Here is a 15,424-nt window from a genome sequence, read left to right as displayed (position 1 = left end):
TATTATTTTCTATCGTATTCAAACTCACTAATAAATTACGTTACCAGACATAATTAATAACTCTCAATTTATGTGTGAATGTAGAAGAATACTGAAAAAATAATCAAAGGGGGGGGAGAGAGAAAAAGAGAGAGAGAGAGAGAGAGAGAGAGAGAGAGAGAAGAGAAGAGAAATAAAATAATATATTTTACTAAAAAAATTTTAATGTGTTTTCTATTTTGATATTTTTTCATTATTATATTATTTTAGTACGTTATTAATTTTTTATTCTCATTTTGTTTGTTGCATCAATATATAGAAAGGGATAATTTCTTTTAAAACGTTTGAATATAAAAACAGTTTTTGACAGAAGAATCGACTGTGTGTTAACGTATTTACTTTTTTAATATATTTTATTATTATTTTTTTAATTCTTTTGCATCTTTCTCTCTCTGATACACATCAATCTGTTCCGATTAGTTTACATGAATAATTGAATATTCGTCATAATAAACGTACGAAAAACATATCGGCGCAAAAGCATTCATTTAACTTCATCGTTTAATTTAAATTACACTTATTCGATGACTTTACTTTCGAAATGGTTCACATAAATGTTCAAAAAGTTGTTGTAATGTTTATAAATTTATTCGAAACATAATTTTCTATTGTTTTCTTCCCTCTCTCGCTTCTCCGAGAATGCTTCGTTTTAATACATATACTTTTTATTGGAGTTCTTCTTCCTGCTTAATTACGCAGGACGATGTATATATAATTTTGAATGACGATTTGCGTAACATTTTAGGGTCGATGGTCGATTAGCCGATATACGAGCTAAGACAAGAAGCCAATGTCGCATGTCCAACTTATAAGAAGTCGCAGCACGCGCGAAAACCACGCCGCCGCGCGAATCCAGCTAAGTCCACATTTAACCGGTTATGGTTTACAGGATGATAAACAAACTAGGTAGACGGGAATTTCTAACAGTTGCAGGACTATGCACCGATGTGCGTCAATTGAAATTAAAATCGCATAAATCATGCATTTAATTAAAATCATAATCTCGACTTTATAACAAACGGCGGGCGATTTCTTTAAACGAAAATATTTATTAACCTTGTATAAGAGAAAAAGGAAATAACTCAAATTTAAGTCAAAATTTTGATACCAAAACACGCATTGCAAATTATTTGCTCATTTTTCTTCATTGAGCAAATGTTAAAAAATCACATTTTTATCGACCTTCCACGAAGATATCGGTTTTTTTATATTGAGAATTTTTTATATCAACAGCTTCCCGATATTGTTTCTCTAATACCTGCGTCTCGAGAGAACGAAGAATTTCTAGGACACTCTGTGGACGCAGTCGTGTTCAGATCTAACCAGATAATTCCGAATAAAATCGACGAAGGGCGATAGTTGATGAACAGTTTTTATCTTATTTCTATCATTTCTATCCGCGCTAATCACGATATTCCTCGGATGTGAGTGACGCAAACTGCAAAATATGTGCGCTAATTGCGCGGTGTATAAGTCGCGTTATAACTGTCAAATTGTTTACACACGTGCGTTTGTAATCGTATTGAAATATTAAACTCTTGGTATTAATGGACAGGATGGGATTTCGATCGCAGAAACTAAATTGAGAAGCAAAACTCTTAATAACCATCACCTATCCTTAAAAATTCCTTAAAATTTCTTTAAAAAATTGTGTCAAGTGTGAACTTATTAAAAAATCCGTCTCACAAAAATGTGTCGCTACCAAGACAATTTTCGCCAAATTTCAATGACTACTACTCACCCTTCATCAAACTTTAGTCGTAGAAAATCCTACAGATGCCTCTCATAAGATCGTTAAACTATTCATAAAATGTCAGATCGCGGTCGAAAATGTCGTGACAAGTCATGTTACATTGACCAGATTATTTATGCGTACGTTTTGATTCTAAAATTGACAGATTACACATAGAAACGCGTATACATCGTTAAACTGAAAACAAACGAACTATATTATTATCACATATCACTCTGGGACACGATTGAGCACTCGAAATAGAGACTTTACTCCTACGAGGCTAAAATCCAAGGCGTTACACGTACAGATACATGTTGACATCAAAAGTCAAAGATAATCTAAATGTGTTGTCAAAAACAATACAACGAGAACGCGGGAATGAAGAGAGTTACAAACTCCTATTACTCTATAAAACAATATATATATATATATATATATATATATATATATATATATATAAATAAGAAATAAAATTGAAGAAATAATATCTAAATGATACGTCCATACGATTTTTAAGCAATGCTACGTGACACGTAACGTGGATATTGTATTAAAATGTTGCCAATTGCAGAGAAAATCATGATAAATTCCACATGGCGATATGTTGTCACATAAAATTTGTACAACATTATGTTGTAATTACTTAAATAATATTAATTTATATAAAATTAAGGTATAACTTATATTGAATTATAATATTGCTTTTATTTCATGCAGATTGTCGGACAGGATAATTGATAATTAAAATCTGAATTAAAGAAACATAAATTATAATTGTTTTTGTTTCGCGCGAATTCTCGATAAGATAATAACCGAAAAATCTGAATTGAAAAAATATACCTTCTTTAGTTTCTCAAACTACTAATTTTTCTAAAACGATAGATGAGAGTGTTTGATACAAAGCTCGAATGCCGCTAATTCCGCGTGGGTCTCTCGTCTTTGCTCGTTTATAAATTAACAAAACAAAGCAAAAAGTGGTAAATTAAATGTGGCCAAGAGTCAACGTCGGGAGCACACGTCAAGGAAATCGATTCCCGCGCAAAGGAAGGTCATCGAGATATTTGACATCTCTGATGACGAAGATGAGGCCAACCCGCTTCTGTTACGCTGATGACTTAATTGGTCATTAACAAACGGTCACCCGGACCAGGAAGAAAACTTAGACACCGGGTTGTTTTATAGCCTCCCCTTCCCTCCCCCGCCTCCCGCGACGCATTACAGTGGAAAAATAATTAAAAAGGGCCCATTGAGAGTCCCGATCGGCGGCCCGGCGGAGTCGCATAAATTGAAACTGGTTTCAACTGCCCGGCGTTGGTTCAATCTGGCGCGTGTCAATCCGAACGAACCAGAATCTTTCCGCTGCCACCTTGGCTTTTTCCCCTCCATCCGTTGTGCAATGGTGGTGACATGTTTTTGCATAAACTCCGAGACCTTTTTTTTTCTTTTTCTTTTTCTTTTTGCGCGCTCCATACCGCAGGGATTTCGAGGAAGCCAAAAGTTGGTACACGTATAGATAAAACTGTGCAGAAAAGCCGCGACTTGAAAACCAGGTGAGAAACAGGAAAGTTTTTGCGCTTCCACATCCTGAAATTATCGAGTATTGTTTTAGCTATCTAATGACGAAGTTATGTTATTAGATTGTATTGGCACAACCGACTACTTGATGAGATTTACTTCTAAAAGCCCCCGCACAATCAAAATATAAGGAACAGATATTAGAAATAAGAAATCAGGAATCAATCTGGTATAGCATCATTGATACACGGCTTCCAATAGAAATAGTTAAAAATCTATTGCCTGTGTTTTTTATTGTGCATTCAGCTTTATTCCTGATTTGTTAGTCCTAATCGCTAATATCTGTTTCTGGTTTCTTATATTTTTCATTGTGCGGGGGCCTTTACGTACAGAATAATGTAAAAATAAACTTATAAATCTGAAGGAGTTTGCTATTAATCGTTGAAATTATTATGTAAGTATAATTGGCTATTTAGACGATTCTTCCTAATTGCTAGCAATAATTACCATACTTAAATATATGTTTTCCGGTAGAATTACATATGTTATGTAAAGTAATTTTTCAAATTGTTCACGCGATTCAATCAATTTTAATATAAAATTACAAGTTTGTCGTCTAAATTGAGAGTATACAATAATTACAAAACACTCATATTTTTAGCACAAAAAAATATTTATTTAAACTTTAAACAAATACTGAACTCTCAATACATGCTGTTAAACATGATTTGTTGGTTTCTTAAATATTAACATCATTACTAAACACTTCTATAAAATTTTACATTAAATATATTAATATTTAATGTTAAATACGGCACAGTATTGTTATTCAGGTGTACATTTTTAAATCAAAATTTTAAGAATATACACATCGTTTATGAACGATGTGTATATATATCCTTTTTCTCACACAATCATATTCAAGCTCTCTCTTAACTATCAAACCTCACCAACAAAATCTGCAGATATTGCTGTCGCGATTAAATCAATCTATAGAAAATAGTAAGTCTTCCTAAATGATCGGACAACTGCGTATCTTACGCAAATGTTTGTCAACGAGAAGTAACCACGTATAGGCTACATAACTTATTTCGATTCTTTATCATCGGGGACAGTTATTACAGAATCTCTATACAGACGTTACAAGCGTAATGCCTTAAAGCTTACATTTTCCCTGTCATCTTACATTGTTAAATATTGTCAAGATTTTCTAAGAGGTAGATTCCCTTCAAGTACATCTACGAAAATTATGTACGTAACAGGAACTGAAGTTATTACGTACCTATATAAAGATATGTTCCACTGTAAAAGTTTTTACACAAAATACGCATAGCTCTTACAAACATCGTTGTGTTTGTAAGAGATTTTTACTTATACACACGCACTGAAAAAAAAACTTTCTGCATTTTAGTAAATAAAGTCACAGTTGTATACAAACCAATATTTATTAAAACGCAGAAAATTTTTTTCTCAGTGCGGTATAAATTGGCAGTGCCAAACGCAGCGTGGAAGACATTGTGTTGCAATTCACAATTGCCTAACTTTACGTATTAAAACAAAACTATCTAAAAAAATATTAATAAAAAAATTATGTACCTGTGCATAAAGTTATTCTTACAAATACGAGTTCTATTCTTACACTAATTGTAAGTCATTGATACAATTTGCTAAACCCGCGGTTTTCTCAAAATTGTCACTATTTTCATTTAGGTCCCGAGGAATGAGAAATATTTTTCTCCTTACGATTTTGGCTCGAACGTAAATTTCCTCCGATTATAAGTACGGAATGTCCACCTATTAATTTCAAATAACAATTAAACTATTAAAGTTTTGTACATATCTTATCGGTGGCACTGTCTTTCCCGCGGATTATGTCGCTGAAAGAATACTTTCTATCTAACGCAGGATCTTCTTCATTCTCTATGTCGTTACGTCGCCTTTTCCGTATAATACGCCGCGCTATTATGGGAAAGAATAGATTAGTGTCTAAATTGTCGTTTTGATTTTTGATAAACAAACGAGACAGATGGCTGACGAGCAGTCCAATCACGACCGTTATTAAGAATCCGAGAGGAGAGTACCACATGTACGAAATGCGATATAAATAGAAGTACGAACTGTCGCCGGTGCTTCTGAAAAGGAGATACGATCCATTAGATTTAGATGATACGTGCAAATAGCTGATATTCGACGAATCATGCACTTACTTGGAGAAGCTCGTAACGTTCTGCAGAACGGACATCGTTATGTTTGCAGCATTATTATTACAGCCCTCGATAGTCGTCGGCAATTTAGGTGGGATCGGACGCGGCCCACCGAATACGATCCAGAATAAAAATGAGAACGCCGTGAGAACACCGGCTATCGCACCGCCTTCCGTCGCCGATTCCGTGCCCATGCCGAGCGTGAAAATGCCTAACAACGGACCGCCGACTACTCCGAAAATAGTTAAGGAAGCCTACGATAAAAGAGAAATTTATATCTTATCGTCCTCGATCTTACGTTTAGGGAAAATAAAGTTGCATTACCTGAAGTAGCCCGCCCAAAAATTGCGCTAAAAATGCCAGCGCAATGGAGATCATACCGTACGTGAAAGCGAGCACTTTAGCGACCGAAGCTGACTCTGTAGGGGAGAATTCATGCCTGATGCACTTTCTACGTACGGGTTTTATATAATCCTCTAACGTTACTGCCGCTAGAGAATTCAGCGCCGCAGAGATTGTGCTGAGGCCTGCGCTAAAAATACCTGGAAACACACAGATGACGGTCTAAGATTAGTATTGCAATATCCACTCTGTGTGATGCGCGCTTTCGTTTTAAAAATATATTGAAGTTATGCGTAAAATCAAATTTCGAGCATTTGTACTCTCCGATATTTTTATTTTCATAATCTGTAATACGTAATTTCTATAAAGTAAAGTAAACCAAGACCAGAGTTAATTTGCGATAAAAGCATTACCCGCAACGAAGAGACCTGCTAAGCCAGGTATTTGGGACATTGTGTCCATAACGTATAGTGGCATGAGCATATCAGGCGAAGAAATTCTTTTCTGGAGAAATGGATCGCAATTGTAATATCTGCTGTATATTGCCAATCCTGAGAAGCAAGTTGTGATCGAAAGAAGTGTCAGAATCGGCCAGGACAACCACATGGCCGTTTGCGAAGATCGCATATTTCTAAAATGAAATTTATTTATATATAATGCAGCTCTCTCTCTCTCTCTCTCTCTCTCTCTCTTTCTTTCTCTCCAATTTTTCAAACGCAATTCAATCAGTAAACATGATGTAAGAAAATAATACTTAATAACGTGAAAAAGATTAAAATTATTTGATTGACTTTTGTTTTACACACAATAAGTAGAACAATAGCAATGCTTTAACATATTTGATACAATTATTAATCTTATCCGGGGCTAGTAAGACTATATACCATATTATGAAACCTACTTCAGAGTCAGCGTACGCTGTATTTGTACTTGATTCACTCCATAAAGTGATAAAAAGGTACATAAACCGCCGAACGTAAGAGACCACCAGGTATGTCTTACCGTTGGATCCGGATCAATGCTGTAACAAAAATAAAGTATCAATTAGTGCGTTACGTGTTTATGATTCGTCGAGTTTATTGCAGTTGCATATAAACATATTAATGATACCTATCAAACTCGAGCCGTTGCCCCTGCTTCGCGATTTCCCAGATCTGTCCCAATCCTCCAACATCACCCGCGGCTGTGCCAATAATCAAAAACACTGAGGCGAACATAAGTAAACCTTGAAATACATCGGTTATCAGCACGGCCTTAATGCCTCCTATACTCGAATAGAAGGCGCACACGAGGCCAATAATAATGATGCTGGCAGTCTTAGAGATTCCTGTGGTCGCTTCCAAGGCTAGAGAAGGGGCATAAAGCACCACTCCTGAGTACAAGAGCAGTTGAATCCAATAAACAAAACTAGCCATCATCCTAGCTCTCACTCCGAAACGCTTTTCTAAATACTAAAAAAGAAGTAATACACTTTTAAATATATATGTGCTATCGGAAACGCCTTCTCGGAGCGAAATTAAATTTCGTCGAGAACTCACCTCGTAGGCGCTTGTCGCCTGCAACTTGAAGAATACTGGAAGAAATCCGTAGCATACGATCGGTGTACCTATCAAATACGATAAGTTTATCACAACAAATTGCGTCCCGTATGTATAATTCTCAGCTGACACACCGAGCAGCGTAACGGCAGACATGAAGGAGACCATCAAAGCGATTGCAACTGGTACGATGCTCATTGAACGACTCGCAATGAAGTACTCCTGTGAAACACACGTTACCCTTCATTACAAACACGTTGCCCATTACAGAAAGGCGTTGAAGAAAAAAGTAACCTTGTTTTAAGAAATTTTTTTTAACAAAAAAATCTAATAATAATAATTACCTCCATAGTTTTTTGCCGTCCTCCGCTAAATCTATAATAAATACCAATTCCAGCACTTATGCACAGCATCACCGCTATAACCAGATAGTCGATCCATCCTAAGGTATTTACTTCTGCCATTTCGTCTGAAATCAAATCAAAATAATTAATGTTGTATTCAATTTTAGAAAAAGAAATAAAATATATTTAAATAAATTAAAAAGTAACACAAGTAGAAAAGAATTTTGCGAGTTCAACACGATTTATGGGTACGTAATTAACATTATATATAAATCCTTAATAACTAATAGAATACATAATTATAAATTGGACGTTTCGGTTCTGCTTTGAGCCATCATCAGCAATGCGGTAACAATTAAATCAAAATAATCTCACGTTCGCGGTAAAAAACGTAGAAGTAATACAATTCGTAAGTAGAGGACAATTGAGACAATGTTGCACTTAAAAGACAGTCCCGATTCCAAATGACAACCATTCGGCTGTCAAACGGTGATTGAATATTATGAATCAGGTAGATTTGAAGGCTAAAGAAACTTTAGTTAAAAAGTAATAGAAATATGCCTTATATATACAAATGAGCTATAGATTTTTGTGTCCAATAAATATTTTTACGTATACATTTTTTTCCAGCTCAGCAAACTGCGCGGCGGCGAGTTAATGTCGCGGTCTGGAAACATAAAACGGTCAAGTTTACTTATTAACTTACTAATGCACGTCGTCTAAAATGACGGTTTTACTTATCATTTAATGTTTATCGCGATAAATATGTGCCTCAATGGTCGAATTGATAAAAAGACATTCGTTCTAGATGTTAGAAAGTTCTATAGGTTCGAATCCTGGCTGAAGTAATTGTTCGCGATAAATTCTTTGCAATTTGTTTTCAAAACATGCTTATTTAGCATTATATTATTAAATTATAATTATTAATTTTTTTTTAATTCTGTGTATTATTTCGGCTTCAACTTGAGACTGCGTTTCAAGCTCATCGGCACTCGGCGTGCAGAGTTTGCACAGCTGGAAAAATAGATATAGGTATGCAAAAATATTATTATTAGACGCAGAGATCCAGCCCATCCGTATAAGACGCATTTCTATTGCTTGTGTTATTCACATAAACGGTATATATTCACTTATTGTTATTTAATCAAAAAGTTTTAGAAATTATTCGCTGCTTTATAAAATGAGAATTTAAACTTAAAAACTTTAAAACTTTAAAACATAAAGGGGACAATATATTTTCTCTTATTTAAATGTGCAATAAAACAAAGATCAATTCAGTAAACAATAATCAATTATTATGTAATGTCCGTGAGTCTTATAGAGATAGCATTCTTTTAATTTTTAAACTTTTGCAATACTTTTAATTACTTCATGTAATAAAACTATTTAAACTCAATGTTATTTCGACGTACAATATTTTGCAACATACGACACAAAAGAGGGGAAAAAATAGCGAAAACATTTAAATATCAAAATTCGGACACTTGCTTTTTCACTTCCACACATTGCACCATGTCCCTCCAATCAAATTCACATACCTATATCAAAATAATGCTTAAAAGCTGAATATTGTTCAGAAGCTAGCGCACGCATGATTCATTTATCACGGAGACGTTTTAAAATGCAATTTTGCATTTATGATCCTTATAGTTGATGTCTCACGACTTAACCGACCTTGGATGCACGTTGACGACACGAAATAAATTTTATCGGATTTACGCAGATAAGCGGCAATCAAGGCGATTTGTCTCGCTCGGCTATTGATTTCGTCATTATTGACGTCAATCGACGTGTGAGTCCATTCTCCTCTCTCTTCGCCCTTTTCACGCGGTGCGCATTCTTTCGTCTTCAAGATTCGCCGGCGTGGCGGAGAGTAGCGATGAACGGAGCGATCCGATTTCGCCGATATCAGTATAATCAGCTCTCTCTCGTTCCGCGCACGTGCCGATCACGCCTGTCTCTCCTACTCCGAGCTCGGCGGAGACGCGGCGATCAATCGGCGATGACGACGACGGCGGCCACGTGGCACGCATATTTCATGAGATAAAACGCGAAAGAAACACGGTCGTTCCACGCCTCCGGTCCACGCCGTACGTCCGTCTAACGCTCCATTCAAACGCGCCGAGCGATTACGTAAAACTATCAGTGACCGGTTTCGCGAGGCGAGAGAAACGTTTGCGATAGCGCCCCGACGCGCGACGTCTCGACACGTCGTATATGTACATACATATACCTATATTGTATATGTGTCTATATACGTGTGACGCACACACGTGGTTACGTTCTCGCACGGGGGGTTTTAAACGCAACAGTCTGCCTCGATGACTTGCCTGATTCGGAGTCCGGAGTCCGTGGGCGACAAATCCGTCCGACTGCCGCCGGGCAAATGGGGAATTGCGGACGGCAGGCAGGAGACGGAGCCTTTATTTCTTCCTTCTCAGCGGCCCGACGACCCCTCGCGCACGCTCCAACATGACCGGTTCGATCGTTTCCGCCTCTGTCCATTGTCGTCCCGGGACTCTGAAATTCCGTAACCAGCGACCGGTTCTTCCGTACACAATGTACACATCAGGAACGGACGCGCGTGTGGACGACGCGCGCGAGGCCCGCCAAGTTTGCAGTTTAATTTCTTCGATTTCAACCTGTGATTAATTACGAATCGGAATTGGCGTTGAAATATTGTCACGTGCGTGTGTCGCTCCAAGTGCTCCAGAAATTTCTCAAACTCGTTTACAGCTATTTACGTATAATATTGAAGAGATTTTCTATTTCGTGGATGCGGATTTGCCGCCCAACGTTGGATGTAACTTAATAAACAGCGAGAATTATCGAAGGAATAAATTTGTAGCGTAAAGTAGCAAAAAAAGAAAATAAAATAAAGTCATATTTTCACATAGCAATGAAAATCTGCAAGAGACAATCTTTAGTGTAATATGATATATACTCAACTTTGTTTTTTAATTAAATCTTGATATTAATGTGAGAAATTTAATATCGCAGAATAAGTTCCATTCAATTCTAGTCACGCCCGCTTTTCAAGAGGTCCTGTAGAATTTAATAATCTCGAGTCCAGGAGCTCGTATCGTGGACTGGAATTCGACTAACAAACTTCTCTAAACCGACAACTTTTAAAGACGATATATTTATAAGCTGCATCATATATACGTAATTTTAATTTGTAGGAATAATATACACAATATATTGAAAAATATGGTAGAAGAAAAGGAAGCGTCAATTTTTAAAGAGCAATATACCATGAATAATATGAGTCTCGGAAAAAAAATTGATTTTTTTATTTTGTCTGAAAATTCGGCTATTGAAAAATATATATATATTCTTAAAATTTTACTTTAATTTAAGAAAAAATAGCAAAGTTATTTTCAACGTGCGTCAAGGGTGCGCAGGTAACTTGAGTGCGCCACTCAGTAGATTGAAGTGAATTATTGAGATGGAATTTTTTTTTTTTTTTACCTGCGTCGACCTTGTACAAACATTTATAATCTTAACATCTCATGTTGGTGTCCAAATTGATTCCGGCAGATATACTTATACATATAGAACCTACTTACACATATAGAACTACCTGCTACCTATAGTCGAAGAGTTATAACTTTATCAGTTGCGTATACGCAGTTGCATATTATAGAATAATATAGAATAACATCCGAACGCGTAAAAATTGTTTCTTTTTCTTGTGATTACACGAAATATGGACAGAAAAAACGCTGAAATAGTTATGATATCGAATGAAAAGACGGTATTCATTGAATCCAAAAACTGTCGGCCGGAGAACAAAAGCGTAAGTACGTGAGCAAAAAAAAATTGAAAAGTGGCGATAAATATTTGTTAGTTCAGATACCTTCATAAATTATAGAATATTGAATTTTTTTGACGGTCTTCACACGGCAATAAGTAAATATATATGTAAAATGAGACTCGTAACATTAATTTTAAAATTGCCTGCAAACGTGGCCATGGATTTAAAATTAGATTTAAAATTTTATCGCATTGTGTGTGTTTTGTCGCGGAAGAAAGCAATAAATTCCCATCTATTGTGTGATGTCCAATGAATATGAAATAAATGACAGATTTTATATTTGCATTAATTAGGAAAGTTGAGAATTGATTTGCATGATGCCGAAGAACTTTGCGCTGAATTTACTTCGACTTATATATTTTTTATTTTTTTTTACTTTCCTATTACGACAAACATCTGTAACGTCGCGTAGTATGTAAAGACTCTTTGAAGAGGAGCGTTAAAGAGGAACAATTAACAGCAACTGGAAAACAGGCAAGTCGAGAGACTTCTTGCCTCGCGTAACGGTACCTAGATGAAAAGAGGCTTTAGTTCTTTATAAAGAATTATTGGCTACTCTAGAAAAGTACTGGACTATAAAATCATGCGAAACCATGGGACATTTGAAAAGTATCACGGAAAAAAAAGATTATAGCTACTGTAGCATTTTAAATGTGCGATCTGGTTCCATTATTATAAATGTTCGACGGATGACGGAAGGTTTGACAGAAAAAAAGTTGACAAAATATGTAAAATATTTGAAAAATCCGTTCAACTATACACGAAACGAAATGTGTTAACTGCTAGGCGATAGCAAGACAAAGCCATTGTCACGTACTCCGAGCCTTACGGTAATGGCATCACAATTAAAGAGAAAACATGTATAAATTGTGTTAAGAAAAGAATAAGTACGCGACTTTGGAAACTGTAAAAAGGAAAAACATCTTGAAGGAAAGAGATATAAATTGTTTTGAACATATATAATACGATTTCTATAATTTTGTTACAAAAATTCTAGCTACGCGCGCCGTCGCCGCGGCGCCGTTGTGATTAGTAATAGTAATTATAGCACATTCTTTATCGACGCACTTCAAAATACAATCTTTTCCGTAAACGTTCCGGCATGCTGTTGAGTAATGCGACATATATGATTATCGGTTGTATTATCGAGTAACAGCGTCACGTGTGATGCTGTGACACGATTATGATTGCGTAAGATTACTATTTGCAATATAAAGCTACGCGAAGTTTACGCGAAAAGTCCACGCGATTACACATCCAGACGCACCTTGAGAACTAGTATTGAGAATTAGTATGGAGAAATCTTATTTTCAATGCCTCTAAAGGGAATAATTAGCTCGCGCTCGTATGCATATAATTAATTCATACAAAAACACGTAGGGCGATGCTCGATGAAAGGATCAAAGGTCGCTTCGTTAAGATAATCAGGTTGCGCGAGGGGGCGGCAAAGGTTCTTGAAAAACATCAGGGCAAATTGTAATTTAAAATAAGCTTTCACCCACACGTGAATGTTTTATATATATCCTGTGTTATTTTATCATAAATAATTGCATTGTGCGTAACACGTGGACTACGTTGCGATTTACACTTGAAACTTTTCCGTTGAATTAAAGGCATTTCCTTGGTCTAACGTAATTCCGAAAAATTTAAATTATATCTTCGATTATAATAATATTATAACTTATTCTAATTGTAATACATTTCGAAGTGCAAATTAAATAAAAAGACTTTTTCTAGGAAACTTATATTAAAAGTTAAATTATTAAAGTAAAACTTATTAAAAGTTAAAAAAAAAATTATTTTACTACTTTTTATCTTTCAAAATGTATTATCTAAATCTTTTTCCGCCATCCTCGTTGTAATTGCTTTATTGCTTTATGGCGTTTTCCTTTATCGCTAATGTCTGAATTATCTAAAGCTGGCATATGCGCAGTTGCGGTTATTTCAAAGAATAACTTGCGCATCTCAAACGCACGAAGATAAGTTACATCCATTTAGAGTCCGCAGAATAATTTGAAATATAAAGTTATTGCCTGTTTATGCGGTTTCCGCCGCGAAAAAATATCTTGAAGAGCGCATATAATTTTTCGTCGCTGAGGCATAATTGCATATATGAATGAGAATCTTAGTAGCTAAATTGCTGAGCCTTTGTCAAGGTGATTCTCATGAAGGAGTAAAACCGAGTAAAACGTTAGTGGAGTAAATATGGATACGTATGTAAATTATTTTGGACAAGAAGTAAAAAATTATCGCTCACATATAGCGTTTTTTCGCTTCATTGTTTAAAATATTTTATATTGCGTATAAAATTTTGCATAATAAATTAAATAAATGTTAAAATCATTTTTCATGTGAATAAGTAGGTCGCATTTTTCAACCTTAATAATCTAAGTTCAGAAATGTTATGTGTATTTAATAAAGATTCCTTCTTCGAGTATTCGAGAATATACGTATAATTCTCTAATCAGTTTTAATTAAATTAATTTAAATAGAATAAATTACTTTTATTTCGCCAGTCAAATAATAAACAACAATGGAAATATTAATCGACTCTACTGCATGGCCATTATAATCGCCAAGACAATACGATGGTCGTCTTGGCGATTATAACGGCCAGTATAGAGTCGAATAATATTTCCCATTGTTGTAAATTAATTTAAGTTATGCATCTGTTATTTATGGGAATACAATATATACGTGCAATTAATATTTTCAAATTTATATGTTAGCTGTTCTATTAAATCATAACTATATATTACTGGAATAAAATTCAAGTTGTATTTTTCTAACTGAACAGATTTAGATTTAAGAAATACTCGTTACATTTTTATAAAACAGAAGTTTCTCGAACAGAGATTAAGTAGAGGATATATTTCATAAAATTTTTTTATAGAAATAATCGAGCCGCAACGTGTACGATACAAAAATAATCAAATTGTAAATTCCGCTAAACAACGCACATGCGAAAAGTCAAAAGGCTATCGCGTTGTTCTTCCCTGTAGAAGGTATATATATTTCTACATTCTGTGCTTGCAAGTTATTTAATTGTTATTAAATAATATAATTAAAATTTAATTAGAATATTGGACTATAATTAGACGATAGAGATAACGCATTCAAGATACGGCAAAAAATCGTCAAAGTTGTTAGAAGATTTTATTTCAATAAAAAAATACGAACGAATTAGAGAAATTCGAATACGAGTCTCAATAATTGTCAGAAAAATAGTTAAAATTACTAGGAAAGTATATTCGACGAGAGGAAATAGGTATACGCGTAAAGTATACTTGTTAGAAATATTCATATCACACCGACTATACGTAATTTCAAGATATATACATATATATATACACGTTTTGCGCATACATGTAGAGGCGCTGATAAACGTGCATATGTTTCTCGCAGACTTCTGCAACTAGACGGCTCCCTATGATCACCTCGCATGCGATAGAAATAAAGTTTCGGAAGTGAAACCGAGCCGCCATTGCATGTATCGTGTATGTATTCTGGTTTACCACGTGACTCCGTACCGCATGCCTGAGTTCAAGAGTTGCCTGACCACGCGGTTTCATACATATGTGGAGCATGTGTCCGATACATTTTAATGGCATTCCCTATCCTCGGGATCAAAAATATCGGCAAAGCGACCAGTTTAGAGCGTTATAGAAGTGTGTTTTATTTAAAAACGCCGGGCATCAGTTTATTCTCAGTAGGCTTCTCTCCGCTGTTGGTCGGTCGGCGGTCGGCCGAGCAGCCGAGCACCAGAGGTCTAGGGTCTAGGGAAGATAACAGCTGCAGGATAAATCGAGGTGAGGGACTTTCGAGTCTTCGCGTTTACAGACCCTGCCCGCGGGATCCGCGTGCGCGCGCGCATGAGCGCCTCGGCGAGG

General features: G+C 35.6%; 1 protein-coding gene across 4 annotated transcripts; it reads right to left on the bottom strand.

Annotated features, from left to right (window-relative positions):
• Positions 1–4,203: 4,203 nt before the first annotated feature.
• On the bottom strand, positions 4,204–10,197 carry LOC143906239 (putative sodium-dependent multivitamin transporter). Of its 4 annotated transcripts, none has more exons than XM_077422190.1 (9): positions 10,048–10,197; positions 7,718–7,842; positions 7,374–7,595; positions 6,946–7,286; positions 6,737–6,856; positions 6,249–6,466; positions 5,818–6,035; positions 5,497–5,747; positions 4,204–5,421 (listed from the first exon to the last, which is right to left on the bottom strand). In XM_077422190.1, the coding sequence occupies exons 2-9, from the start codon at positions 7,835–7,837 to the stop codon at positions 5,112–5,114; spliced, it is 1,800 nt and encodes a 599-aa protein (XP_077278316.1). In that variant the 5' UTR covers positions 7,838–7,842; positions 10,048–10,197; the 3' UTR covers positions 4,204–5,111. The 4 variants fall into 4 exon arrangements, with proteins under 4 accessions (XP_077278316.1, XP_077278307.1, XP_077278297.1 ...); XM_077422181.1 differs by lacking the exon at positions 10,048–10,197 and adding an exon at positions 9,256–10,019 and having other exon boundaries at positions 4,204–5,418; XM_077422171.1 differs by lacking the exon at positions 10,048–10,197 and adding an exon at positions 9,256–10,017.
• Between the last annotated feature and the right edge of the window lie 5,227 nt (positions 10,198–15,424).

Source organism: Temnothorax americanus, unplaced genomic scaffold (genome assembly GCF_048541705.1).
Source record: "Temnothorax americanus isolate GAGA-0224 unplaced genomic scaffold, ASM4854170v1 Scaffold11, whole genome shotgun sequence".
NCBI classification, from domain to species: Eukaryota; Metazoa; Arthropoda; class Insecta; order Hymenoptera; family Formicidae; genus Temnothorax; species Temnothorax americanus.
This window is presented reverse-complemented; position numbering and strand designations above follow the sequence as displayed.